We start from the raw sequence: 22,657 nt of genomic DNA, 5'->3' as shown, positions 1-22,657 counted from the left end.
TTTATGTTTTCTTTGAATCTATGTGTTTTTGTCAGACTTAATTAAATATGTAGACAGAGAAGAGAAAACTTCTATGAAGGGGAGACAACTCCAGAGTGCATACCCCGGATATTTTAGTGTTTTGTTGACATTGTGTTTTGTTACGAGTTTCTAAGGTTGTGCTTTTATATTGTATGAAGATAATGTTACTGATTTAGATATGTTATTGCTAAACTACACAAGTTGTAGATTTACGCATACTGCACAGCAAGTAATTTCTTGGGGGCTTACTTTCTTGGAGAGCGTAAATTGGTAGATATATATACCAGACAATCAAACAGGCAAATGATTTTAGAAGCAGCAGTGGAGAAATGTATACAATACTGTTATTAAATTCATACTATTCGAACTCTTGATTGCATGTTCAATAGCTACATCGGGCAGTTGCATATAACTGACTGTAGGATGGTATTTTTCTCAAATACTCCAACTCTCTTCTTCATTCTAAAATATCCTTAAAGACCCTGGCTTTTAATAGATTATCACACAAAATCAACCAAACTATACAAATGTTCTATTGAAAATGGAGATCAATCTTCCAGAAATTCTTGCTGTGCAGTAGCATTATGAACCTGTCATCCCTAGATCGACTGAATTCATTCTCACTTAGGCTATATGGGATGATCAGCAGAGTCCATTCCAACAGTAGGGGATGACAGGTGCTGTTAAGTTTGTATGAATACTTCTAGTTGTTAGTGATTTTTTTTCTTTTATTTCTATTCTTATATATTTATTTTATGATTCCACACTATATTTGTATAATTGTGCTGTCCTAAAACCCCTCTTATCGTAAAATGAGCTGACTTCAGTGCTTATTGTATAGCTTTGTTCAGGTCAATTCTGAATAGATGTAAGCCAGTGATGGAATTTGGATCAAGGAAATTCTTGGTAAAATTCCAGTTCACAGAAGTCTGGCGAAGGATTGTAGCTATTACACGACTAGTACCTACATGTATATAATTATGATTCTTTAGAAAAATAATAATATTTTGCTATAGATAGTGCAAATATTCTAAGATTTTTTCCTGGAATGAAATATATGTAGGAAAAAAAACCTTTGACTGATCATTAAGGAAGTTTGATTTTCGGGATGTTTTTCCTAACTCATTCCTCCAACAAAATTATGTATTAATTATTTTCTTAATTTTTTTTTAACCAGTTGCAACATTTTTAAGAAACAGCACCCCAAAATATATTTAGAGAAATTATTGGATTCGGGAAAGGATTTGTTATTCACTTAAAGTTCTTATTATGACAAGTCATGATCATAGTAATAGCTCTTGTAGGACAAGGTCAGAGTAATAGCACTTGTTCTTGTATCACAGCTATTGCTTTTATTGTGACTGGTCAAGGTCAGAGTAATAGCTCTTGTTGTGACAGGTCAAGGTCAGAGTAATAGCTCTTATTGTGACAGGTCAAGGTCACAGTAAATAGCTCTTATTGTGACAGGTCAAGGTCACAGTAAATAGCTCTTATTGTGACAGGTCAAGGTCAAGGAAGTAGCTGTTGTTGTGACAGGTCAAGGTCACAGTGAATAGCTTTTATTGTGACAGGTCAAGGTCACAGAAGTAGCTGTTGTGACAGGCCAAGGTCACAACTATAGCTCTTGCTCTGACAGGCCAAGGTCACAGGAATAGCTCTGTCACCAATCACAGGGTTAACAGCTTCTTTTTTACAAAATATTTGAATTGTTTTGTCTTTGTGGATGCTAGTTGTATATATTGTTGCTTATCCTAACTGATTATTGATAATCTGAGTATATATCCTGGGAATAATTTGCTGTAGAGTAGTAAAAACATTACAATGATATTTCTTGGTCTTGGAATTGCCTAGTTAAGAGGATCTCTGTTTGAGGTCATTTCAATATCGTAGAAATGTTGGGTAAGAATGATTACATAGCTAAGTAAACCCATGCATTACATTGTTAGAAACGATGTTTAAGGATGTATAGCCTTTATTGATTTAGAGATGTACAAAGTTATAGTGTTATAAACCCGTACCATTGTTCTAAGTGTCCTTTAAAAGGATTTTCATGTTAACATATGTACATTTTACAGGGTTTGCTGTATGAAGATGGTTCACTAAACTAAAGCATTACAGGAAAGGGCTGTTGGCAATTAGTGTTTGATAAGGGTAGGGGTACAAGGCTTATAGGGTTGGGGTCTACAGGAAGGGTAGGGGTACACAGCTTGTAGGGTTATAGGGGCTACAGGAAAAGGATTACAAAGGTCGGAGGTATTCACTAATTTCATTAGGGTAGCAGGGGTTGTGTTTAAGCTGTCCCCATATCCTTTTTAAGCACAGAAAGTGAAAAATGGACCTCATCTTCTTGCTGAAAGTCCATAAAGTATACTAGGCTAGGCTGTTAGGGATTAGAGTAGGGTAGGGATAGCTAGTAATGGGTTACCAAGGGGATAGTAGGGATATGACTGATATATGATATAGGTATAGAATTACTAACAGTAACTAAAGGGATGGGTTACTAGGGACTATAATAGGGGTCCTGTCAGATGTGTTGTTTATCAGGATTTTAGTGTTATATAGATAAAGAGAATACATTTGTAAAAAAAAATATGTGATCAACAGCCTCCATGTCCTATGCGTGGATAAAGGATTCTTGATGATATAATTACCATGCAAACTGAACCATATTTAGACTGTGTCCCATTTGTAAGAAAGGGAGATAACTGAAGAAGAAATAATTGTTTTTGTAAGACAGTCCTGTTGTTTCTCTGTCCACTCTGCTCTGTTTTTGTTGTTCTGTCGTCTGTCCCTCTAACCAGTATTATCCTCTATTAGCTGGTAACTATGGCTACATCCAAACCAAGTCCCATACTTTGTTTCCATGGTAACGTTCATTTCTACAAACCAATGATTCCTTTTGTTTAGAAATTCCTCACTCTGTTTTCACTCTAGTCTGTGCTGAAAAATGTGCAATTACCAATACATTATCTTATCCACGACATCACAGTATTGTTGGTAATATCTATTATTGTTTACCTTCTGTCTGTCACCAATGGCATCCCTCGTAGTCATTTATCTTTCAACATTGTGATCATTTATCTGTCACCATCGGCAACCTTGTGATCATTTATCATGTAATCATTGGCAACCCTTGTGATCATTTATCTGTCACCATTGGCAACCCTTGTGATCATTTATCTGTCACCATTGGCAACCCTTGTGATCATTTATCTGTCATCATTGGCAACCCTTGTGATCATTTATCTGTCACCATTGGCAACCCTTGTGATCATTTATCTGTCACCATTGGCAACCCTTGTGATCATTTATCTGTCATCATTGGCTACCATTGTGATCATTCATCTGTCACCATTGGCAACCCTTGTGATCATTTATCTGTCACCATTGGCAACCCTTGTGATCATTTTTCTGTCACCATTGGCAACCCTTGTGATCATTTATCTGTCACCATTGGCAACCTTGTGATCATTTATCTGTCACTATTGGCAACCCTTGTGATCATTTATCTGTCACCATTGGCAACCTTGTGATCATTTATCTGTTATCTGTCACCATTGGCAACCTTGTGATCATTTATCTGTTACTATTGGAAATAGTGTCAACCATTTACTGTTGTTATTGACATCCATATTAATACTATGATCATTTATATGTTGCTATAGACAACTTGTTCAAACATTTTTCGTCGCTTGTTTTTACATTTCTTTTTCTTGATATTACGCAACCTATGTATTCTGACATTTCTACTAAGTTTCAATAAAACCCTTCATTTTTCTATGTCCCCATTAACTACAAAACCTTTGTATTCTTACGTGAACTGCATCTCACCCCCATTTATGACAGAACTTCCATGCACCATTTCTACTCCATCTTCCAATGTTTGAGTATAATTCTAACACTAGACCGTTCACAGTGAACATCCATTTTCTGGTTAATGATATTTGTACAGTCTTGCTTCATATTATAAAATTACAATGACTATATGTAACATAACAGGACTGGATTGGCTATCAGAGTATGCTCTGTTGGTATAGAGCCTCAGTATAAAATGGAGGATCTAAGTTTTAACCTGGGCTAGCTACTCCTCTTAAACACTCCAGAAATATAATCATTGAATTATTCTTTCCACATATTCCATGGTAGTAATTGTCAGACTGGTGAGCCAATTCTGCTATATGTTGTATTGTTTTGTTTCCATCAGGACAGTGTTTCCTGTTAGATGTGTAACCATGGATACAGTAGATATAAATATATATATATATATATATAAGTTGCTTTTACGGTCACAGCTTACTTTATTTTATGTCATTTCAATCTATTTTGCTTAAATGAAATATTTTATTGAAGATTACTATCTTGTCATGCCATTCTCAGTTTAGATGGAATGGACTATTATATCCAACATGCGGACCATTCCATTTGTGATATTAGGGAGATGTAGCTCTATGTACTCATACTTGATGATATTATGAGGAAGAGATTATTCTGACTTCTTCATTACTGCATAGAAATAAAATATTTTATGATATTTGTTTGTGTCGTGTTATCAATCCATCACATCTCGGAATTTGAACAATTAAAGCTGGCCCTGATTTCTCGAAACAAACTGAAGTCAAAAATGGACTTAAGTCAATTTTTTTAATGAGAAAAATTAAATTTTGAAGTAAGTTGGTGCTTTTTGTTTCGGGGAAATCGGGATCAGAAAACAAATGTGGAAACTGAACAGTGCAAAAGGAATATAGGTGAAAACATCAAAGGTTCAGGGATTGTTGAGGACATAAAAGCCATGTGAAAAGGACCACATTCTTTTATCTATTGCAGGAAACATTATGTGTTCATGATAATTGTTCATGTAATGTTATTCTATCGTCTTTCCCTATTTTGACATCCATGGTTTAGCTGATACAATGTATATGCAGGACACCGTTCAAAGGCTACTGGCCTTTACAAGAAGTTGTTTTCTTTTAGATCTGCGTTTCATGATCACGTCATCATTACTAGAGTTACTCCATCCAGAGAATGATAGCACAGTATCAATGAGCATTCACAAGCCCAATACTGGGGCCGAATTCATGTCCATCTAGTACATGCATCCTTTGGGTGAGCGATTGGCTTTCCACATGCCCTTGAATACCTCCGTTACTATCTAATACCCCTGGGATGACTCCAGTATAATGTAGCCGATGGATGCCTCGGTGATTATCCCTGCCCCACAGGGAGACTTCGTAACCATTGACAACCCCAGGGGTTCGATAGCGTCCTCTCCCCGGTAGATACCCCCATCCTCTGTCCGGGCCTGGCCTGTAATTAGGGTACGGTGGGTTGGCACAGAACAACTGTATACACCGTAGGTGTTGTATACGCATACAGAAGGCACACCAAAAATCACCGTAACTGGTACCCGTCAAGGAAGTAGGCTGACTCGGAATGGAAGGTGCTGAAACAATAAGATAAAAATAATTGTAGAGAATATGGATTTCTCATCACTGCACTTCATGTGGGGAATTTGTCTATAGCGCGAGAGAGAACTTTCAGTATAAAATACAGAAGATTGAATGAAATGCTTGATATCAAATTTGTCATTGACCAGCAACGCCGTCGACATTGCAGAGCCCAGGGCCCATTTCTCAAGTTGGTAGCGTCATTAGATACATGTACGGTTTTCGAAGTCATGAAATAAAAAATATACTATATTCTTATTCTTATATAACATCATATGACAGAAGACCACTTAGTCTGAATTCATATTACAATTGTACATCTTCGTTCTATCAGAAAACAACGTTATTTAGATAGACGTCTAAAATTATGAATACTCTAAAAACAAACTGATTTTGGAAATGAAGAATCCTCATAACTGCAATTTCTGTGGGCAGTTATAGTCTAAAACTATTTAAATAAAAGTCGTAAGGACACGCGTGTATAAAGAATGTCCTTCCGTTATCTTTCTATGACTTCATAACCCCAAAAGATAATGAGAATAATGCTTATTATCCCCCGCCAACTTCGTTGGGCGGGGGATATACAAATGGGTTCCGTCCGTCCATCTGTCCGTCCGTACGAATGGTTTCCGGAGCATAACTCTAAAACCAGTAGAGATATTTCCACGAAACTTCATAGACACATTGATCTTATGGTTTAGTAGTGCCTTTTGCTATTTTAAGGTTTTCACTTTTTGTACTTTTTTCTGTAACCATGGAAACATTGCTGAAAATGGCAGATTTTTGTGTAAGAATCGTTTCCGGAGCACAACTCTAAAACCAGCAGAGATATTTCCATGAAACTTCATAGACACATTGTTCTTATGGTCTAGTTGTGCCTTTTGCTATTTTTAGGTTTTCATTTTTTGCACTTTTTCCGTAACCATGGAAACATTGCTGAAAATATCATATTTTTGTACCAGGTTCGTTTCCGCAGCATAACTGGAAAACCGGTTGAGATATATGCACGGAACTCCAAAGGCACATTAGTCTTATGGTCTAGCAGTGCCTTTTGCTATTTTAAGGTTTTCACTTTTTGTACTTTTTTCTGTAACCATGGAAACATTGCTGAAAATGGCAGATTTTTGTGTAAGAATCGTTTTCGGAGCATAACTCTAAAACCAGCAGAGATATTTCCATGAAACTTCATAGACACATTTTATGTAGGACTTATAATTTTGTATTATGCTTTACTTTTTATTTAATATGCATGCAGTAAAACTCAGATATATCAAACTCAATTACTATGAACATTCACTTAATTCCTATGTAACTCGTCGCTGTTTACAGCGCTGTAAAACAAATCAAAATCACACTGTTAGCTGCTGAACTTTGTTAAAGCTAAGATCAATTCTGGTATTTTTCAAAGAAGCAAATGTTTTCAAAGTTGGTTTCACTTTGTTAGAAAAAAACATAAATATGTTTTGTATATATTCTTCAATTGCAGTTGGGTTTTAAAATACTTTCCCTATACTCTTACATGCATTAATTGATTTAGCTCTCCATTGGCGGGGGATCTGAATGACTATGTCCTTGTAATTGAATTCAAAGAACTCAAGCGAGTACTAATTCGGCATAAATTTCCGTGATTTTACTTACTTTTTTACAATAAAACAAATTGAGTTGTGGTGCATTGATATCTTATCCAATAATTCAGTTTGGCCAATGACTGTGTCGCTTTTAAAATTCCCCGCGAAAACGTTCTTTATGTATGATGTCATAATACTTGACGTACAATTCTTTAGGTCTATGGAAAAATAACCTCAAAGATCTAACCAGTAGAAATGAGTGTAACATATGAAATTAAATTACAGTAGGTTGATTCTTTTGAACTTTGACGTACGCACGCTGCATGCTACGGTCCACTTCGTCACTGTTACATGTTTGGAACACTGGTGTTTACCTAATGTGACAGACAGTTTTGCCATCACCGATTAATTTCGTTATCTAAGTGTTAAAATCAGATCATGACACTTTCATAATGTGTGGTTGTTTTTTTGTTTTTTTTTTCAACTCCAGCCTTATTATCGGTAATTCCAACATATTAACTCGGAATCCAAACCATTATTTATCTTTTTGCAAGTGGACATACCTTTTTGTTCATTTTTTTTTTATTTCTGATCAGCGTCGAATACAATATCTGACATAGTGTGATATAGTATCTGACTTAGTGCGATATAGTGTCTATACATGTTTCCCAAACACACGTTTCTCCCAATGTACCATATAATTCTCTTTGAAATATACCAAAACTAACAAAATAATTATTTGGAGATTAACAATTTAAAATTGTGCATATCATAGTCAACCCTCAGTAACTTGAAGTACATTGTGTGTAATGCAAAACAGTTGATCGGGGCCAGCAAATTACGTAACACTAAAATCGAGTTTCCTGAAGGAGGTCTTTCGTGTTCGAGTCAAGGAGGTTGAACTGATACTTCAGAACTGAATTGTGACACTTACCGTAGTTATTGGGATAACCATCACGTTCCCCTAAAAGACAAGCTAGCACCAGAAAGATGGTGATGCTAAAAGAAGCCATGCCTCTTCCCAGGCATCCACTTCCTGTCAAAGATTCCCAACGTTTTGGACAGTCAAGTATTTTATTTTATTTATATCCATTATCACTGTCGTTTGGCATTTGAATTTAAGGGGTAGTTTCCCGGAATCTTGAACATCGTTCATTTATGATGAAGTTTATTTATCTTATTCCAATTGGTTATAGGCGAATTCCTGCTTTCCGACAGGTACTGTAGATGTATGATCGGTAAGAACGTCTCTAAAGCACAGATACATCACTCCGATATTAAAACGATATTTAATTGGTCTGAAACTAGGTGAACTGAACTATATGTGGATGTTTTCCCGGAACAAGTTACAACCGTGGATGATTTATAACGAATAATAACCCCTTGTTTTCGTGTACTGCAAATAAATCAAGACTTATCTTATTGTGGATTCAATTGCTAAAATGCAGTTTGTTACTTTCTTGTGGGTAAGCTTCGAATAAATTATACTTTATAAGTTCTAGAACCAGGACGTTTTGTCATCTCCCTTGACAGGAATATAAGTCTTCTTTGTTCTATTCTACCAATAAAGATTATAAACCGTGTTTTATGACGTCATTTTTGATTGACTAATGTTTTTTGTTGTTGTTGCTAGGGTTATTTACGCGATCTGCTATTTTATTGTCGTTATTTCGAAGTTGTCGTTATTTCGAAGTTGTCGTTAATTCGAAGTTGTCGTTATTTCGAAGTTGTCGTTATTTCGAAGTTGTCGTTAATTCGAAGTTGTCGTTATTTCGAAGTTGTCGTTAATTCGAAGTTGTCGTTATTTCGAAGTTGCTGCTGCTTATGTACCTTAATCGCTGTTTATGTTGTTGTTTTGGCGTTTGTGGTTGATGGCGATGATGCTGCAGTGCAATTACCGATTCGACTGCTATGTGTTGTTGCTGCTGTTGTTTATATTGCTGTGCGCTGTTGTTTTCATGGCTGCAGCCACCGTATACGTCGTCCTTGTAGACACTGCATGTTGTTGATGTGGGTCACGATCATGAACATAAAAACGTCACATATTTATGGACACTCCATTATCTAAATAAACATGGAGCACATTTATTATCCTATAGATGTTGATAGTGCTCGACTTTTGTACATAAACTTAGAAATCACTTGATACCTATTATATATCTTTATATACCGTTGTATCGTAGTGGGAAAGGTCAAACACTTACAGTCGTCACTGTCAGATTGTAACCGCAAGTCGTAATGATATAAGAATCGAGTAGCGACTAGAAAGTAGGCCGAAAATTGGATAGAATAGATAATATAACGGAATATACATGAAAATGTTCATGATAAGACAATATTTCGAACTTCTTGGAACTAACAAAACATTATAATTATATATGTGGAATAATATAATTTGTCTAAAAATTAATTTTGTATATTGATTAAACAAAATATTGAAACATCGCAATCAATTACATTCATTATCGGAAATTGCCTCATTGTCAGTGCTATAGACTTTGCAGCAGGTTGCTGTCGATGAAAAGAGTTTTCTATCTAACGTCAGAATTAATGAAGGTGCATATTTCTTATTCTAAGACCCACGAAGTTAAAATTATCAAGACTGAATCAGACACATAGCTATTCAAATCTCTGACTGAATGAAACACGTGAATGAATGAATGAATGAATGAATCATGATTATGAATGAATGAAATGAATAAATGAACTAATAACTGATTTAATGTTGGATATCCCTGTGAAATATGAAATGACCTACTGTTGTGTCATGATAATGATATGACAATGACTTAATCTATCTACGGTAATCCCATGGGTTCTACTTTCGTTTCTCTCACTTCCCGAGAGGTCAGGAAATACCACCTGAGTCATACGTACTTTCGAGGTGTCAACTAATGTGCTAATCAGATTTTAAGTGTGTCTTATCACAGCGACATAGATAGTAAAGTAAAATAGATAGGAGCCGAATATTTTACTTGTAATATCGATATTTCGTTAGAAAGATAATAGAGATCTAAGCAGTATGTTACAATGTATTTTAAGAAATTTATTTTAATGAATATACACATGTGTATCAGTAAACGATATTTTTCACATGCGCTATTCGTATTATGGCTTTTTGGTGAAGTTGTTTTGACAAGATTATACATTGTATATGTACATCACAGTTTTGATAAAACAATTGTATATCTGTCGGTATTATTATGTGAAACCACAAGAATTTTGGTATATATTGTTAGAGAAGAGAAGATCTAATGTAAACTTCCATTTTTTGTATTGATCGGTACTGCTAGCACTGGCTGACGTCACTTCATTGTTGTATTATTGGGTGCAGTGAACTATTAAATCACGTGATCACCTCTACTTACAATTTACAAACACACACAGGAAAACCCGGAATTACATCCCCTCAGTCGGAAGTCAAGGAAGACTAAATACAGGTGTCTGAAATGTGGAGAGGGATCACCATCCATAACACTGTGTAACCCCCGGGACTCAGGATGTTTGTGACCCCCGGGATACTTCGTACTAGTATTCTAGTACTGGTGTTGTATATAGGTAAATTTACCTGTACAGGTGAGTCGGTATACACTACACAGGTGTGTATTATTTACTGTTAGCCGATCGCAACTTGTAACATTTCAACGGATTGGTAACATGACGCCATACTACTGTACATAAAGGTACAAGTGATGGAGCCGACAAAACAAATCAGACAACAATATAATTACATTGTATCTAATGTTTATACCTTTCTCTGCCCTAGTTTATAGGTATGAGGACGAGTATACATGTAAACACATACTATATTTATTTATGTATGTATACACTGCACTGATTATAATGATACACGGCACACACTTGCCTAACTGAAGGGGAACACTTGCTACAAAATGTAAAGAAGTATATATGCATGCATGCTGACCACAGGATATCATGCATCTTTTTATACTGATTTTCTGTTTTCTTTTATACTGTAACCACATATACTGGCATACATTACTGAACATGTCTGTACTTTTCATCATAATTCCTTACAGACCCAAGTTGTGACATAATCCACAATCGATTTGTTCATAATTTCTTTAATGTTTATTTATCATCATTTACACCTGTGGTAAAATGTCACCATGTCTTCATAATCACAGGTCCCTGTGATCATACAGCCATGTGTTCATATATCACATATACATGTCAACCTACATCACAGGTCCCTGTGATCATACATCACATGTTTCTGTGGCAATACATAACAGGTCCCTGTGGTCCTACATCACCATTCTCTGTAGTCATACATCACAGGCCCATGTTGTCATACATCACAGGTCTTTTTTTCCCTACATCACTGGTCCCTGTGACCATATATCCCACATTTCTGTGGCAATACATTACAGGTTCCTGTGGCTTTACATTCACATGTCCCTGTGGTCAATCATCACATGTTCCTGTGGTCATAAATCACAGGTCTCTGTTGGTATACATCTAAGGTCTATGTGGTCATACATCACAGGTCCCTGTAGCTATACATCTCATGTCCCTGTGGTTATACATCTTAGGTCTCTGAGGTCATACATTAAAGGGTCACTACCTTTCCGAAACGGCTTTTAATTTTTAAAATAGGAATGTAAAATGAGATCAATAATTTTGTAGAGTCGCAGAAGTTATTAACTATACGTTTACTAGCACACTTATCATCACCTTCAGAACTGTTTAATTAGAATAAATAAAATGTTAATTTTCATAACGCGGGTCGTTTTATGTTTCCCGCCGTCGTCCTAAATGCCGCGCGGTAGTTGACTATCACTGCGCCGGACGGCAAAACAGCGAAATGAATCTCCACTGTTATCGTACATTAGACAGGAAATCTTGCATATGTTTGGTGCTGTAACCTCATCTTAAGCCATCGATATATATTTTCTTTTGTTATTAATGTTTTTAAGAAACCTTTAAATTTTTCTCCGGAAAGGTATTGGGCCTTTAAAAAACCATGTGATCATACAGACATGTGGTCATACATCACAGATATCTGGCCCTAGATTATAGATCCCTATGGCAATACATCACAGGTCCCTGTGGTCCTACATCACAATTCTCTGTAGTCATACACCACAGGTCTTTGTGGTCCTACATCACAGGTCCCTGTGGTCATACATCACAGGTCTCTGTTGGTATACATTACATGTCCCTGTGGTCAAACATCACATGTCTCTGTGGTCATAAATAACAGGTCCCTGTTGTCATACATTACAGATCCCTGTTGTCATACATCACATGTTTCTGTGGCAATACACCACAGGTCTCTGTGGTCCTATATCACAATTCTCTGTAGTCATACATCACAGGTCTTTGTGGTCATACATCACAGGTCCCTGTGGCCATACATCACATGTCGCTATGGCCATACATCACATGTCTCTGTAGTCATATATCACAGGCCCCTGTGGCCATACATCACATGTCCCTGTGGCCATATTACCCAGGACCTCATGTCTTCATCACATGTCCCTGTGGTCAAACATCACAGGTCCCTGTGGTCCAACATTACACGTCCCTGTGGTCCAACATTACACGTCTCTGTTGGTATACATTTAAGGTCTATGTGGTATACATTTAAGGTCTATGTGGTCATACATCACAGGTCCCTGTGGTCATACAAGTCACAGGTCAACAGATTTAGTGTCCTGGCAACACCTGTTTGTGATACATTAACAGACCCTTGTGTCTTACATGAACTGACCCCTGTGTCATACATCAACACTCTTTTCAAAATTATACAAGAAAGTCTAGGACATCTTCTTAAAGATGCTCCATCGCTGACAGAGCATGAATGATATTCATCATATGAACAATAATTGGTATTTAATCATGTATATATATATTTCTAAATTAACACAAAAAATAATATAAAATGATATATTTTGGCTTTTGTGCATGCACAATCAGTAGTGTTATGGAATTTTTTTTGGGATGCAATTAATTATTTGTTATATTTTTAACTTGAAGTAAAATTAGAAGCTCAGACTTTTCAATGGTGGTCATAGTGTAAAGTAAGTAATTTTTGTAACCGAAGAAAAATAATAAATCGTCTGCTTTTGTTTTTGATAGTAAAAAAAAACATTTGTCAGTGGTGGAGCATCTTTAAGTATTTTAGCTATGCATGCATCTGCAAATGTAAAATCAATAATTTTCAAATTTTAAATCTCTGTGATGACTGAAAGTTAATGTGGCTGGTTTTATGTAGGACTTGTTTATTGGTATCCATTAAAACATTTATAGCATTTTATTTATATACTGGGACTGACACACTTGTCAGGAGAAACATTGTAAAATCCTCTAATGTAAACTAATACATGCTGAGACCATTAAAGTCAGGTATATGGTCCCACCATAGTCTGCAGGTCACAGGATTATATCTGTATATATTCTCTTGTCACTTCTTGTGTATAAACAAACCAAGACAAAATGAAGTCTATGTGGGTATAACTGGCACCCAAAACATGACCAATATGACGTCAATATATGAATGTTGACATGGTAATGTCAACTGATCACTATAAAATGACTGTTCCATCTTGTGGATTACATCATTGTTGATAAACGCTTTTCCTGGTCTAACGTAATATTAATACAGATACCCCCCAAAATAAGTTTAGAATAAAAAATAAAGGTATTAAGTGGAGTGTAAGATTTACTTGGTATATGTGATACCTAGGTAACAGGCTGTTTATTAACAACAAGGTCACAGGGACCTGGTTTGTATATACAAGACCACAATGGCTTTTTTAGTTACAGCAAGATCACAGGGACAAGGTTTATGTTTACAAGGTCACATTGGATTAGCTGTTTATTTAAAATAAGAGCGATGAGTGTTGTCCACAAACAACCAGATATCACACAAGTTTTGTTCATAAAAACACAATCACACAGGGGCTTGATTGATTTATTTACAAGATCACATAATATTTGGCTTGTTTTACATACATCAAGATCACAAGAGCTTAATGGTTTATAAACAAACTTCTTAGACCACAGAGGTCTTGATTATATATAAACTTCTTAGATCACAGGGGTTTGGTTTATATACAAACTTCTTAGACCACAGGGGTTTGGTTTATATACAAAGTTCTTAAACCACAGAGGTTTTGTTTATATATAAACTTCTTAGACCACAGGGGTTTGGTTTATATACAAACTTCTTAGACCACAGGGGTTTGGTTTACGACTTTGTGTACAAGATCACAGTGGCAGCCGGCTTGGTTAATACACAAACATAAAACTAAATCACACTAGTGATTTAATCTACAAGAATACAGTGAATTGGTTTCTATACAATAAATCTCAAGTTAGATTATACACCACATGATCGAAGATCACAGGGACTGGATTTGTATACTATTATAATGCATCATCCATCCTAGATCATGGATATGAAGTAAAATGTGACGTCGTGTGACGTCAACTAAAATGCGCTTAAGATTAAAACTTCAATTCCACAATTTGCTTTCGATCCTTATAATTAAATTCCATGTTGTCCGTGTTGGTAGTAATTAAACATTGTCGTTTACAGTACCAATGAAGTCGTCTGAATTGTACAGATGTCCGACGGGGTTGTCTGGTACGATGCACACACACGACGGTCATTGTTACCGTTACATGGATACCAGAGTTACCTGGGACGCAGCAAGTGCAGACTGTTCCTCTACAAATGGCGGCCATCTTGTTGTAATACTTGATCAGTCTACCAACAATTTCATTTCATCGTTACCATTTTCTTCAACAACGTACCAGATTTGGATAGGGTTCACCGACAAGGATCAGGAACAACTTTGGAAGTGGGTCACAGGTAAAGGAATTGATTGATGAAGTAAATATCTACGTCAAAAAGGTTAAGCTTATTATAAATAGAGTTTTATACTAAATGTAGTCATAAATGATTTTGCAATTTTCTATAAAAATGATAAAGTTGAATTTCAAATTTTCAATGGATTGATTTCATATTCTGACTTTAAGAACATAATATAATGACCTAATAAAATTACATGTATTAATTAATTTCATTTCATTTTAAGGATTCGTTAAATAAGTGCATTCATGTCAAGGAAAAAATTGCGAAAATGACATTAGTATGAAAACCCTTTAAAGAGTTTTTATATCAAATAAAAACATGTTTTTATTTCGGAATGTTAAAAGCTAGAAATAATTATTGTTATCTTAATTATAACCCTAACTGCTAAACTGATGGTTTTCTGTGTTTGTCACTAAGGAGCTTCCTCCAGGTATGATTCCTGGAGTTTGGGTTACCCAGAACTATGTTATGGAGGAAACAGTGTTTGTCCTGAAGACTGTGCGTACATGCGAACATCAGACGGGAAATGGAGAGAAGATCATTGTAACAATAACAATGTGAAATACCAGTATGTTTGTCAGTACGGTAGGTATAATTGATCCTATAGTCAAATTAAAGAGTTTTAAATGAAACACAGGTTTTGAGTTAAATAAGTTAAGTTTACAAAGGTTGAATGTACATGTGTATATATTTATTTAGAGGAAGTTATAGCCATATAATAGGGAGTGTACTGGATTCAAGTTGTCCATCTTTAGACACAGTGATCAACCAACCACTCCTCCTCCTACTGGAACGATTTTAATGAAACTTTATGACAATAATTCTCTCTAGTGTAGATGTGCATTATCTATATTAGAAGATACCTACACCTTTTTCAGAGTTATGCCCCTTTGTTGCAAAACACTATAACTACACTTCATAAATAACCAGAGGGATTCTTATACAGTGAAGATGTGTGTAATTTGTATTGGAACAAATTAAAACCCAAACACACCCCCACTCCCTCCTTACACTCTCAACAGAGTTGTGCCCCCTTATTTATATAGGATCAAGTTACCTCTCTCTTTTATAGCCCTTCGTTACAAAGCAATCGACCGACTACATGTACTGTACTACTAATAGAGTTATAATCCTTATTCACATTTCTTATACACTGGTAAAACATGACATACCAAAATGATATCAATTTGTTTTGTTGTTTTCGATTAAAAATCAACTTTTAATTAGAAATTATTTTATATTAAATCATTGGCATGTTTGAGAGTGGGTGGGGCGGGGAGGAGGTGTTAATGTTATGATTAATTATGTATTTTATAAGAGTGTGAAACAGTGAAAAAAAAGTCATTCAAACAATATATCATCATGAAAGATAAGGTTAGATACTGAAACAAAACTCATGTACACATTTTTTCAGACATGGGACCAACTACTGCTTCAACAACGACACCAACAACGACACCAACAACTACAACGACTACGACACCAACAACTACGACTACAACACCAACAACTACAACCACCACACCAACAACTACAACCACAACTCCATCACCAACAACTAAAACCACTCCAACTACAACTTCAACATCTACTACAACAACGACAACCACAACTACAACGAGCACAGCTGCTGCATCTGTAACCTTGACAACACAAGTGACAACGACAACCCAGCAAACTGTCGTTGGAATGGGTGAGTACAATGTAACATATTATATATACTTTATATAACCGGTATTATAACCGAAAGGCCTAGGCCTGTATCATGCTGGGATGAAGGGCTACCAAGTTTGTTCAAATGAATGAACCTGACAGCCATTCAAGGTCACAGGGGTCAAATAGGCTAAAACTTTTAAGCGACTTCTTGTGAATAACAAAGAGGCATAGAGACCTGATATTGGGCCTGTAGCATGCTGGGATGAAGGGCTACCAAGTTTGTTCAAATAAATGGCATTGCCTCAATTGTTTGCCACTACTATATACATTGAGATGTTGTATTGTGCCAATAGTCAGATGACTAATACCAAGTCTTTTTCAACTAAAATATATTCACATAACCATGGGTAGTTTATAATTGTGTCTCCGTTACCATGAACGTTTTTTAGATCTGTATCTGTATTAATAACCCACTTTGAACTTTCCAGGTCAGTTACAGAAAGAAGACAAAGTATTATCAGCAGGTAGGTTTGGACTCTGGTAAATATGGCGGCCCCGATTGGCAATAACTCAGAACTTAACATTTTATATACAATATATCACTTGTATCTTTTAACCATAAATGTAAATATAACTTTACATCTAAACAAGCCCATAGGTTTTCTATTGATGTTAAACTGGTGAGTTACTGGGTCATGGCATAAACTGGTGAGATACTGGGTCATGGCATTTGTTTTTGTTCATCCATCCAACTGGCCATATCACAAAGGTATAAATATGTATCTTTACAAAATTAATCTGGGTTACTATCTTAAATATGTACTGGAACAGATTTTCTTTAATGAGGTCAAATGTCGTAATTAAGGTCATAGTGACCTAGTTTTGGTCCATCACACACATTTCATCTTCTTAGATTCATATACCAGGTATGACGTTCTATAAGTGCCTTAATATAATAAAGGAGATTGAACCTGGACAAGTGTTTTCTTAATTTGATGTCAAGGTCAAAATACTGGTCACAGTGACCTAATTATGGTGTCTTAAACACGCCATCTTGCTATAACGGTAGATAAAGCCATATGACAAGTATGAAGTTCTAAAGCCTAATTGTAGGAATTAGAGCACGGACAAAATAATGTGCAGAAGGACAAGCGAATGAACATAATGCAAACCTTCAGTCCCCCATCCTATATCAGCGGAAGACTACAGAAATAATATAATAATGATATTGGGATGATACAGGGTGATTCTTTCTAAGTCCCTGTTTTATTATCACAGGTGGTCTAGCAGGACTGGTCGTTACTCTGATCATTCTCATCCTGCTGATCCTCGCTGTCCTGCTCCTGATTATCAGACGACGGTAAGTTATTATAATATGGTATTTTGCTTAATGACACTCCACCGCTGACAAATGGTATTTTTTCACTATTAAAAACAGGAGCAGACGATTTAGTATTTTTCTTCAGTTACAAAAGTTACTTACTTTACACCATTACCACCATTGAAAAGTTTGAGCTCCTAATTTTACTTCAAGTTAAAAATATGAAAAATAATTAATTGCATCCCGAAAAAAATCCGTACCACTATATCCTATATGAAATGAACTACTGAATGCGCATGTACCAAAAGCAATCTAAATTATTTTATATTATTTTTTGTGTTAATCAGACTATTATACACACGGTTAAACACTAATTATTGTTCTAATGATGAATACCATTTTTGGTCTGTCGGCGGTGGAATATGTATTTTGCTTAATGACACCAGAGGGTTGATGTCTTACAGATTTTTCTTGTTTCTATTTGCTAAAAATTCCAATTTCATTTCAAGTTCCTTTACATGTTGATTGACTTCACAAGTAAAAACTTCAACATGTTTTGTTTTTGTGGAGTAAAACCAATTTGATTTAACTTTTTAATCTCAGAAACAGAAAGAAGAGGTTTGAAGCAGAGGAATTTCAAGTTAGATTCCAGAACCATACTTATGATACAAATCGACTTCCCAATTCTTTTGTCGATGAACAAATGGAGACTAGTAACATTCAACATACCGTCGAAAATATTTACGAAACACCAGGACCAAAAGCGTGCAATGGAGACAGCTTCCATGATTTTAGTTACGAAAAACCAGTCAACCGTGACACTTTAGACTGCATGGGTCCAGATCCAATGACCCATGACCCTGTAGCTTGTAAAGGAGCGGACAGTTACTACGATTCAATGAAAGAGGCTGATATGGTTGACCTACCTGACAAACATTATTCTGAGGTGGATTTTGCAGGATGTGACGATACTCAGAGTTGCGATGCAAGCAGTGTAATGTCTGATCCTACTTACTCTAACGTACCTCAGAAAGAGGCTAGTCACCATGTTGTGGAAAATCGCAGTAATGAAGAACTTTTAAGATATTTTGAGGAGTTCAACAAAGCTCCGACAGGATACGACAACAATTTGTATGTCTGTGATAAAAACAAGTCCCTGTGATAAAGTTGATACATTGTGGGTTTACTCCTGCCAGATTAATTATATTGTGATTCATGTTTAAGGATACATTCCTGCCAGAATTGAAATTTGAGGATATATATTTTTTTAAGTGTATACTAGTACAAAAGAATTGCCTATATTGCCACATCAATAATGCATATTACTGTAGAATTCTCAAGAGACAATTACTCTGTATATAATATTGTCAAATAAATACATCTAGAGGTAATTGAACATCACTACAAAATATATTTATAGACTACCCTTCACTACACTATAAATGATTTTCCATGACTGTGGAAAGATGGCCGATCATGATATGGGATGTGTTGTTACCAGGTAGACCAACGGTAACCATGGTTACCATTCTCAGATCCATAGTGCTAGATGATCAACCATGATAATTCATCGCAACAATCATATTTCATGTTGATCATGGTCAATATTGGTCAGTATCTGGATGCAATATTGTAATAGTGTATGTTTTTGTAACCATGATTTCAATATGTATTTGTACCATTTCAATTCTTATGTAGTAGCAATATTTACAAAAACCATGCATATTGATGGAGATTAATTGAAGAAAGAGAGGGTTTCAATATACATGGATACCAGTATACTTTACTAGGAATTGTAATTAAGCACTTTAACTTATAATATAGTATAAAATATTTCCAAAATTATGTTGGAATTTTCGAAAATATATTTTATACATTGTTCATCGAAAAATAAGAGATGCAACTCCTGAGCCAGGTACTAAATGGTATATTCTAGGTTCATCTGGTGCTGCTGGTTGCCCAGCAATATAAAATATATACCATTTAGTATCTGGCTCAGGAGTTGCATCTCTTATTTTTCGATGATCCTACTATGTTTTTAAGAGGGCTCTGTATTCATTAGGATCCTCCCGATGACCAGAAGATGAACCACAACACACATGAACTTATAGCAGGATGTTGGTTCTTAAGAATTTCTTCTTCTGGAGTTTTTCTTTTTGTTCACCTTTATACATTGTTGTTCTCATTTTCTCTCCATACATGTATTTCTAACATTTCTTCTTAGGAAATAATTTGGAATCTCTAAACCATAAAGGAAAGTACTTGTTGTGGCCAACTTAAGGCCAAGTAGTTTTGATGTCTTGATCGACATATTACCACAAGCCCTTCACCTCTGGGTTGCAAGTTCGAAAACTATCTGTGGCAGTTGCCAAGTCCTGACCGCAGGTAACAAGTGGTTTTTCTCGAGGTTCCTCGCCACTCCTTCACCTCCTAAAACTGGTTTGTCCTTAAATGGTCCTGGCTGTTACTAGGATGTTAAACGCTTCACAATTCTGAATCAGTAATGTAATTACTGAATATGTATATTATTATCTCGTATTTATATCTGATGTGTTTGGTATATCACTTAAGTGTTACATGGAATTTACATAAACCATTATAAATCCAATAGAATGTCACATTAGATATATAAGTCCTTGTGTTCAGATTCTCATATACATGTATAATTATAAGCAATGAAATGTATTCAGCTAGCAGTTACCGAATGATAATAGAATGCCAACTGGACAATTTGAAAACAAGGATAAATCCAACTTGAATATTATTTCTTATCATAAGGGATTTCGCATTCCTCATGAATAAACATGTCATTATTGTCCAAAACAGAACTTTCAACAGCCATCATCAATGTTTGTTTATTTGAGTGGTCTCACAATTATACTGACTTTATATGATAAAAAATTGAATGGCATTCATGCACTGATAACTGCCACATTGTGTTTGGCAAGGCTCCATAATAAGGCAGTCTAGAATCCCTGGATATTCCAGGGGCTACTTTCACTGTTGTAATGTCCACACCTGGATTATGTCATTGTGTAAGTGAAGGCTCTGTGTGAGACAACAGATGAGACAGGTAGTTTTCTCATTTGATGTACATGCATGTACATTAAAGGAAATCAGGTAACAGTGGACTGTATGGCTTTGAAGGTGGGCAGTCACTGTCTGTAATTTTCAAACAAAGTTTCTGCTGCCCAAAGATTGATCAGTTTTTATCTCCTGATCATGAAATGCCTTAATTTTAGTTTCACTATGACATAGTCCAGGAGTAGATTGGCTACTGTTGTAGCGGAAAAGATATCACCTTCTGAATGACTTAAAAATGTTATATCTTTTCCGCTACAACAGTAGCTAGGAGTGGATATGTAACGACACTGAGAGTAACCCCTGGAGTTTTGAGGATGATAGTAGAGTTATGTAATAATGATATTCATGACACCATGCCCCTATATAGTTATTACACAATACTATTGTGTCACCACCCACTCTACGGTACATACAGCTGTACTGACCAACCATCCTCATACGTATGATCAGGACATCATGAATAACTTATATATATTTTTGTAAAATTAAATTTAAATTCAATGAATCAAAGCATGACTTATCGAGTTTTTATTCATAAAAAAATACTATTTTATACATCTTCACATATTATTACTGTATTAAGCAGTAACATTAACCAGATGGATTTTTATCACACATGCTTATTCAACTGACCTATTTCTAAGCAAAACATTCTTTGAAAGATCGACAAAATTTTTAACATTTCATGACTATTCTGAAGTACATGTACTACATGATAAATCTTTATGACCTGGTTTCTTTTCGCGAAATGAAAGACAGAGGTAACTTTTAACTGCGACTCTTGTCTTTCTTACTTGCGAAGTACGTACTGAGTTACGTCCAGTCACCATGGAAACAAAAAAAAGAGTTCAGAGGTCTCCCAAGATGAACCTTGCTAGCAAGTTAGGTTAACGACAGTGTATGACAAACAAGAGAAAATGTACTATTTATAGTACACTAAAAACTATAATCATTAAACAATATGGCTGCCAGATATTGCCATCAGTAATGTTATGACTTCAAATTTAATATATCTAGTGTACACGGACCGTGTATACATATGTAATATACTGCATAGCCAGTAATTTTTGTGGCTCAATATTTTTGTGATTTGGACTAAAAACTAGAAAATTAATTTCAGCAGATTTGACATTTCGCAATTGGACTGCAAGAGTATATACCCATAATTCATCTATTTCTTAAAGTTTTGTGAATAATATTTTTGCGATCATATCATTGTCTTATGGGACCCCAAAAATATCAATCCTGTGGAAATTAAATTGGCTATTCAGTAAAACATTTCAAAGAAGAAAAGATGTTTTTTTTTAAAGAGAAAATCCATCCAAGAATGAAACCTGGTACAATACTGCAGAAGGACTCCACTTCCAACTTCACATTCTTAATGAAATACTTATGTATTACTAAACAGTATTCTTACATAAGGTACGTGATCCAAGGTAAGTAATAATCCACAATGCTTCATTATGGTAATACATGAGCAACACTCTCACATTATATACTCGATAGATTATATACATAATGTATAACATTCACATGTTGATGATTTAGATATAAATTTGTAATTTTGGTATCAATTTATCATACATAAATAACACATAAAATCATAATCATCAGTTTTTAAGTTCTGACATATTGAATCTATTTAACACCATGAAAAAAAATCTTTTTAACACCATGAAGAAAACAAAGGAAAGGTTTGAATGACTATGAGACTACG

The 22,657-nt window shown here is 35.4% G+C and overlaps 2 protein-coding genes across 4 annotated transcripts in view; one reads left to right on the top strand and one right to left on the bottom strand.

The window, feature by feature from the left end:
- Nucleotides 1–4,643: 4,643 nt before the first annotated feature.
- Nucleotides 4,644–22,657, bottom strand: part of LOC138319335 (caspase-6-like) — a 32,998-nt gene continuing 14,984 nt past the window's right edge. Inside the window, exon 10 of the mRNA XM_069262449.1 lies at nucleotides 4,644–5,461. Coding sequence (XP_069118550.1) covers nucleotides 5,429–5,461 — 33 coding nt within the window. The 3' untranslated portion in view covers nucleotides 4,644–5,428. The remainder of the gene's footprint in view (nucleotides 5,462–22,657) is intronic.
- On the top strand, nucleotides 10,358–21,450 carry LOC138319320 (uncharacterized). 3 transcript variants are annotated; one of them, XR_011207994.1, is made up of 8 exons: nucleotides 10,359–10,609; nucleotides 14,601–14,876; nucleotides 15,297–15,464; nucleotides 16,294–16,572; nucleotides 17,024–17,059; nucleotides 17,814–17,895; nucleotides 18,460–19,734; nucleotides 19,859–21,450. XR_011207994.1 is itself a non-coding variant. In XM_069262406.1 (7 exons), the coding sequence occupies exons 1-7, from the start codon at nucleotides 10,534–10,536 to the stop codon at nucleotides 19,016–19,018; spliced, it is 1,458 nt and encodes a 485-aa protein (XP_069118507.1). In that variant the 5' UTR covers nucleotides 10,358–10,533; the 3' UTR covers nucleotides 19,019–21,450. The 3 variants fall into 3 exon arrangements, 2 of the variants coding, with proteins under 2 accessions (XP_069118507.1, XP_069118497.1); XM_069262406.1 differs by having other exon boundaries at nucleotides 10,358–10,591; nucleotides 18,460–21,450; XM_069262396.1 differs by having other exon boundaries at nucleotides 18,460–21,450.

Source organism: Argopecten irradians, chromosome 1 (assembly GCF_041381155.1).
Source record: "Argopecten irradians isolate NY chromosome 1, Ai_NY, whole genome shotgun sequence".
Classification (NCBI taxonomy): domain Eukaryota; kingdom Metazoa; phylum Mollusca; class Bivalvia; order Pectinida; family Pectinidae; genus Argopecten; species Argopecten irradians.
This window is presented reverse-complemented; position numbering and strand designations above follow the sequence as displayed.

Bases quoted from the DNA above. Each gene is read 5' to 3' on its own strand.
- LOC138319320 (XM_069262396.1), top strand. From the start codon at position 10,534: ATGTTTGTGACCCCCGGGATACTTCGTACTAGTATTCTAGTACTGGTG. The intron at 10,610-14,600 runs GTGAGTCGGTAT...TGTCGTTTACAG, and splicing joins AGGTAAATTTACCTGTACAG to TACCAATGAAGTCGTCTGAA. The intron at 15,465-16,293 runs GTAGGTATAATT...ACATTTTTTCAG, and splicing joins CCAGTATGTTTGTCAGTACG to ACATGGGACCAACTACTGCT.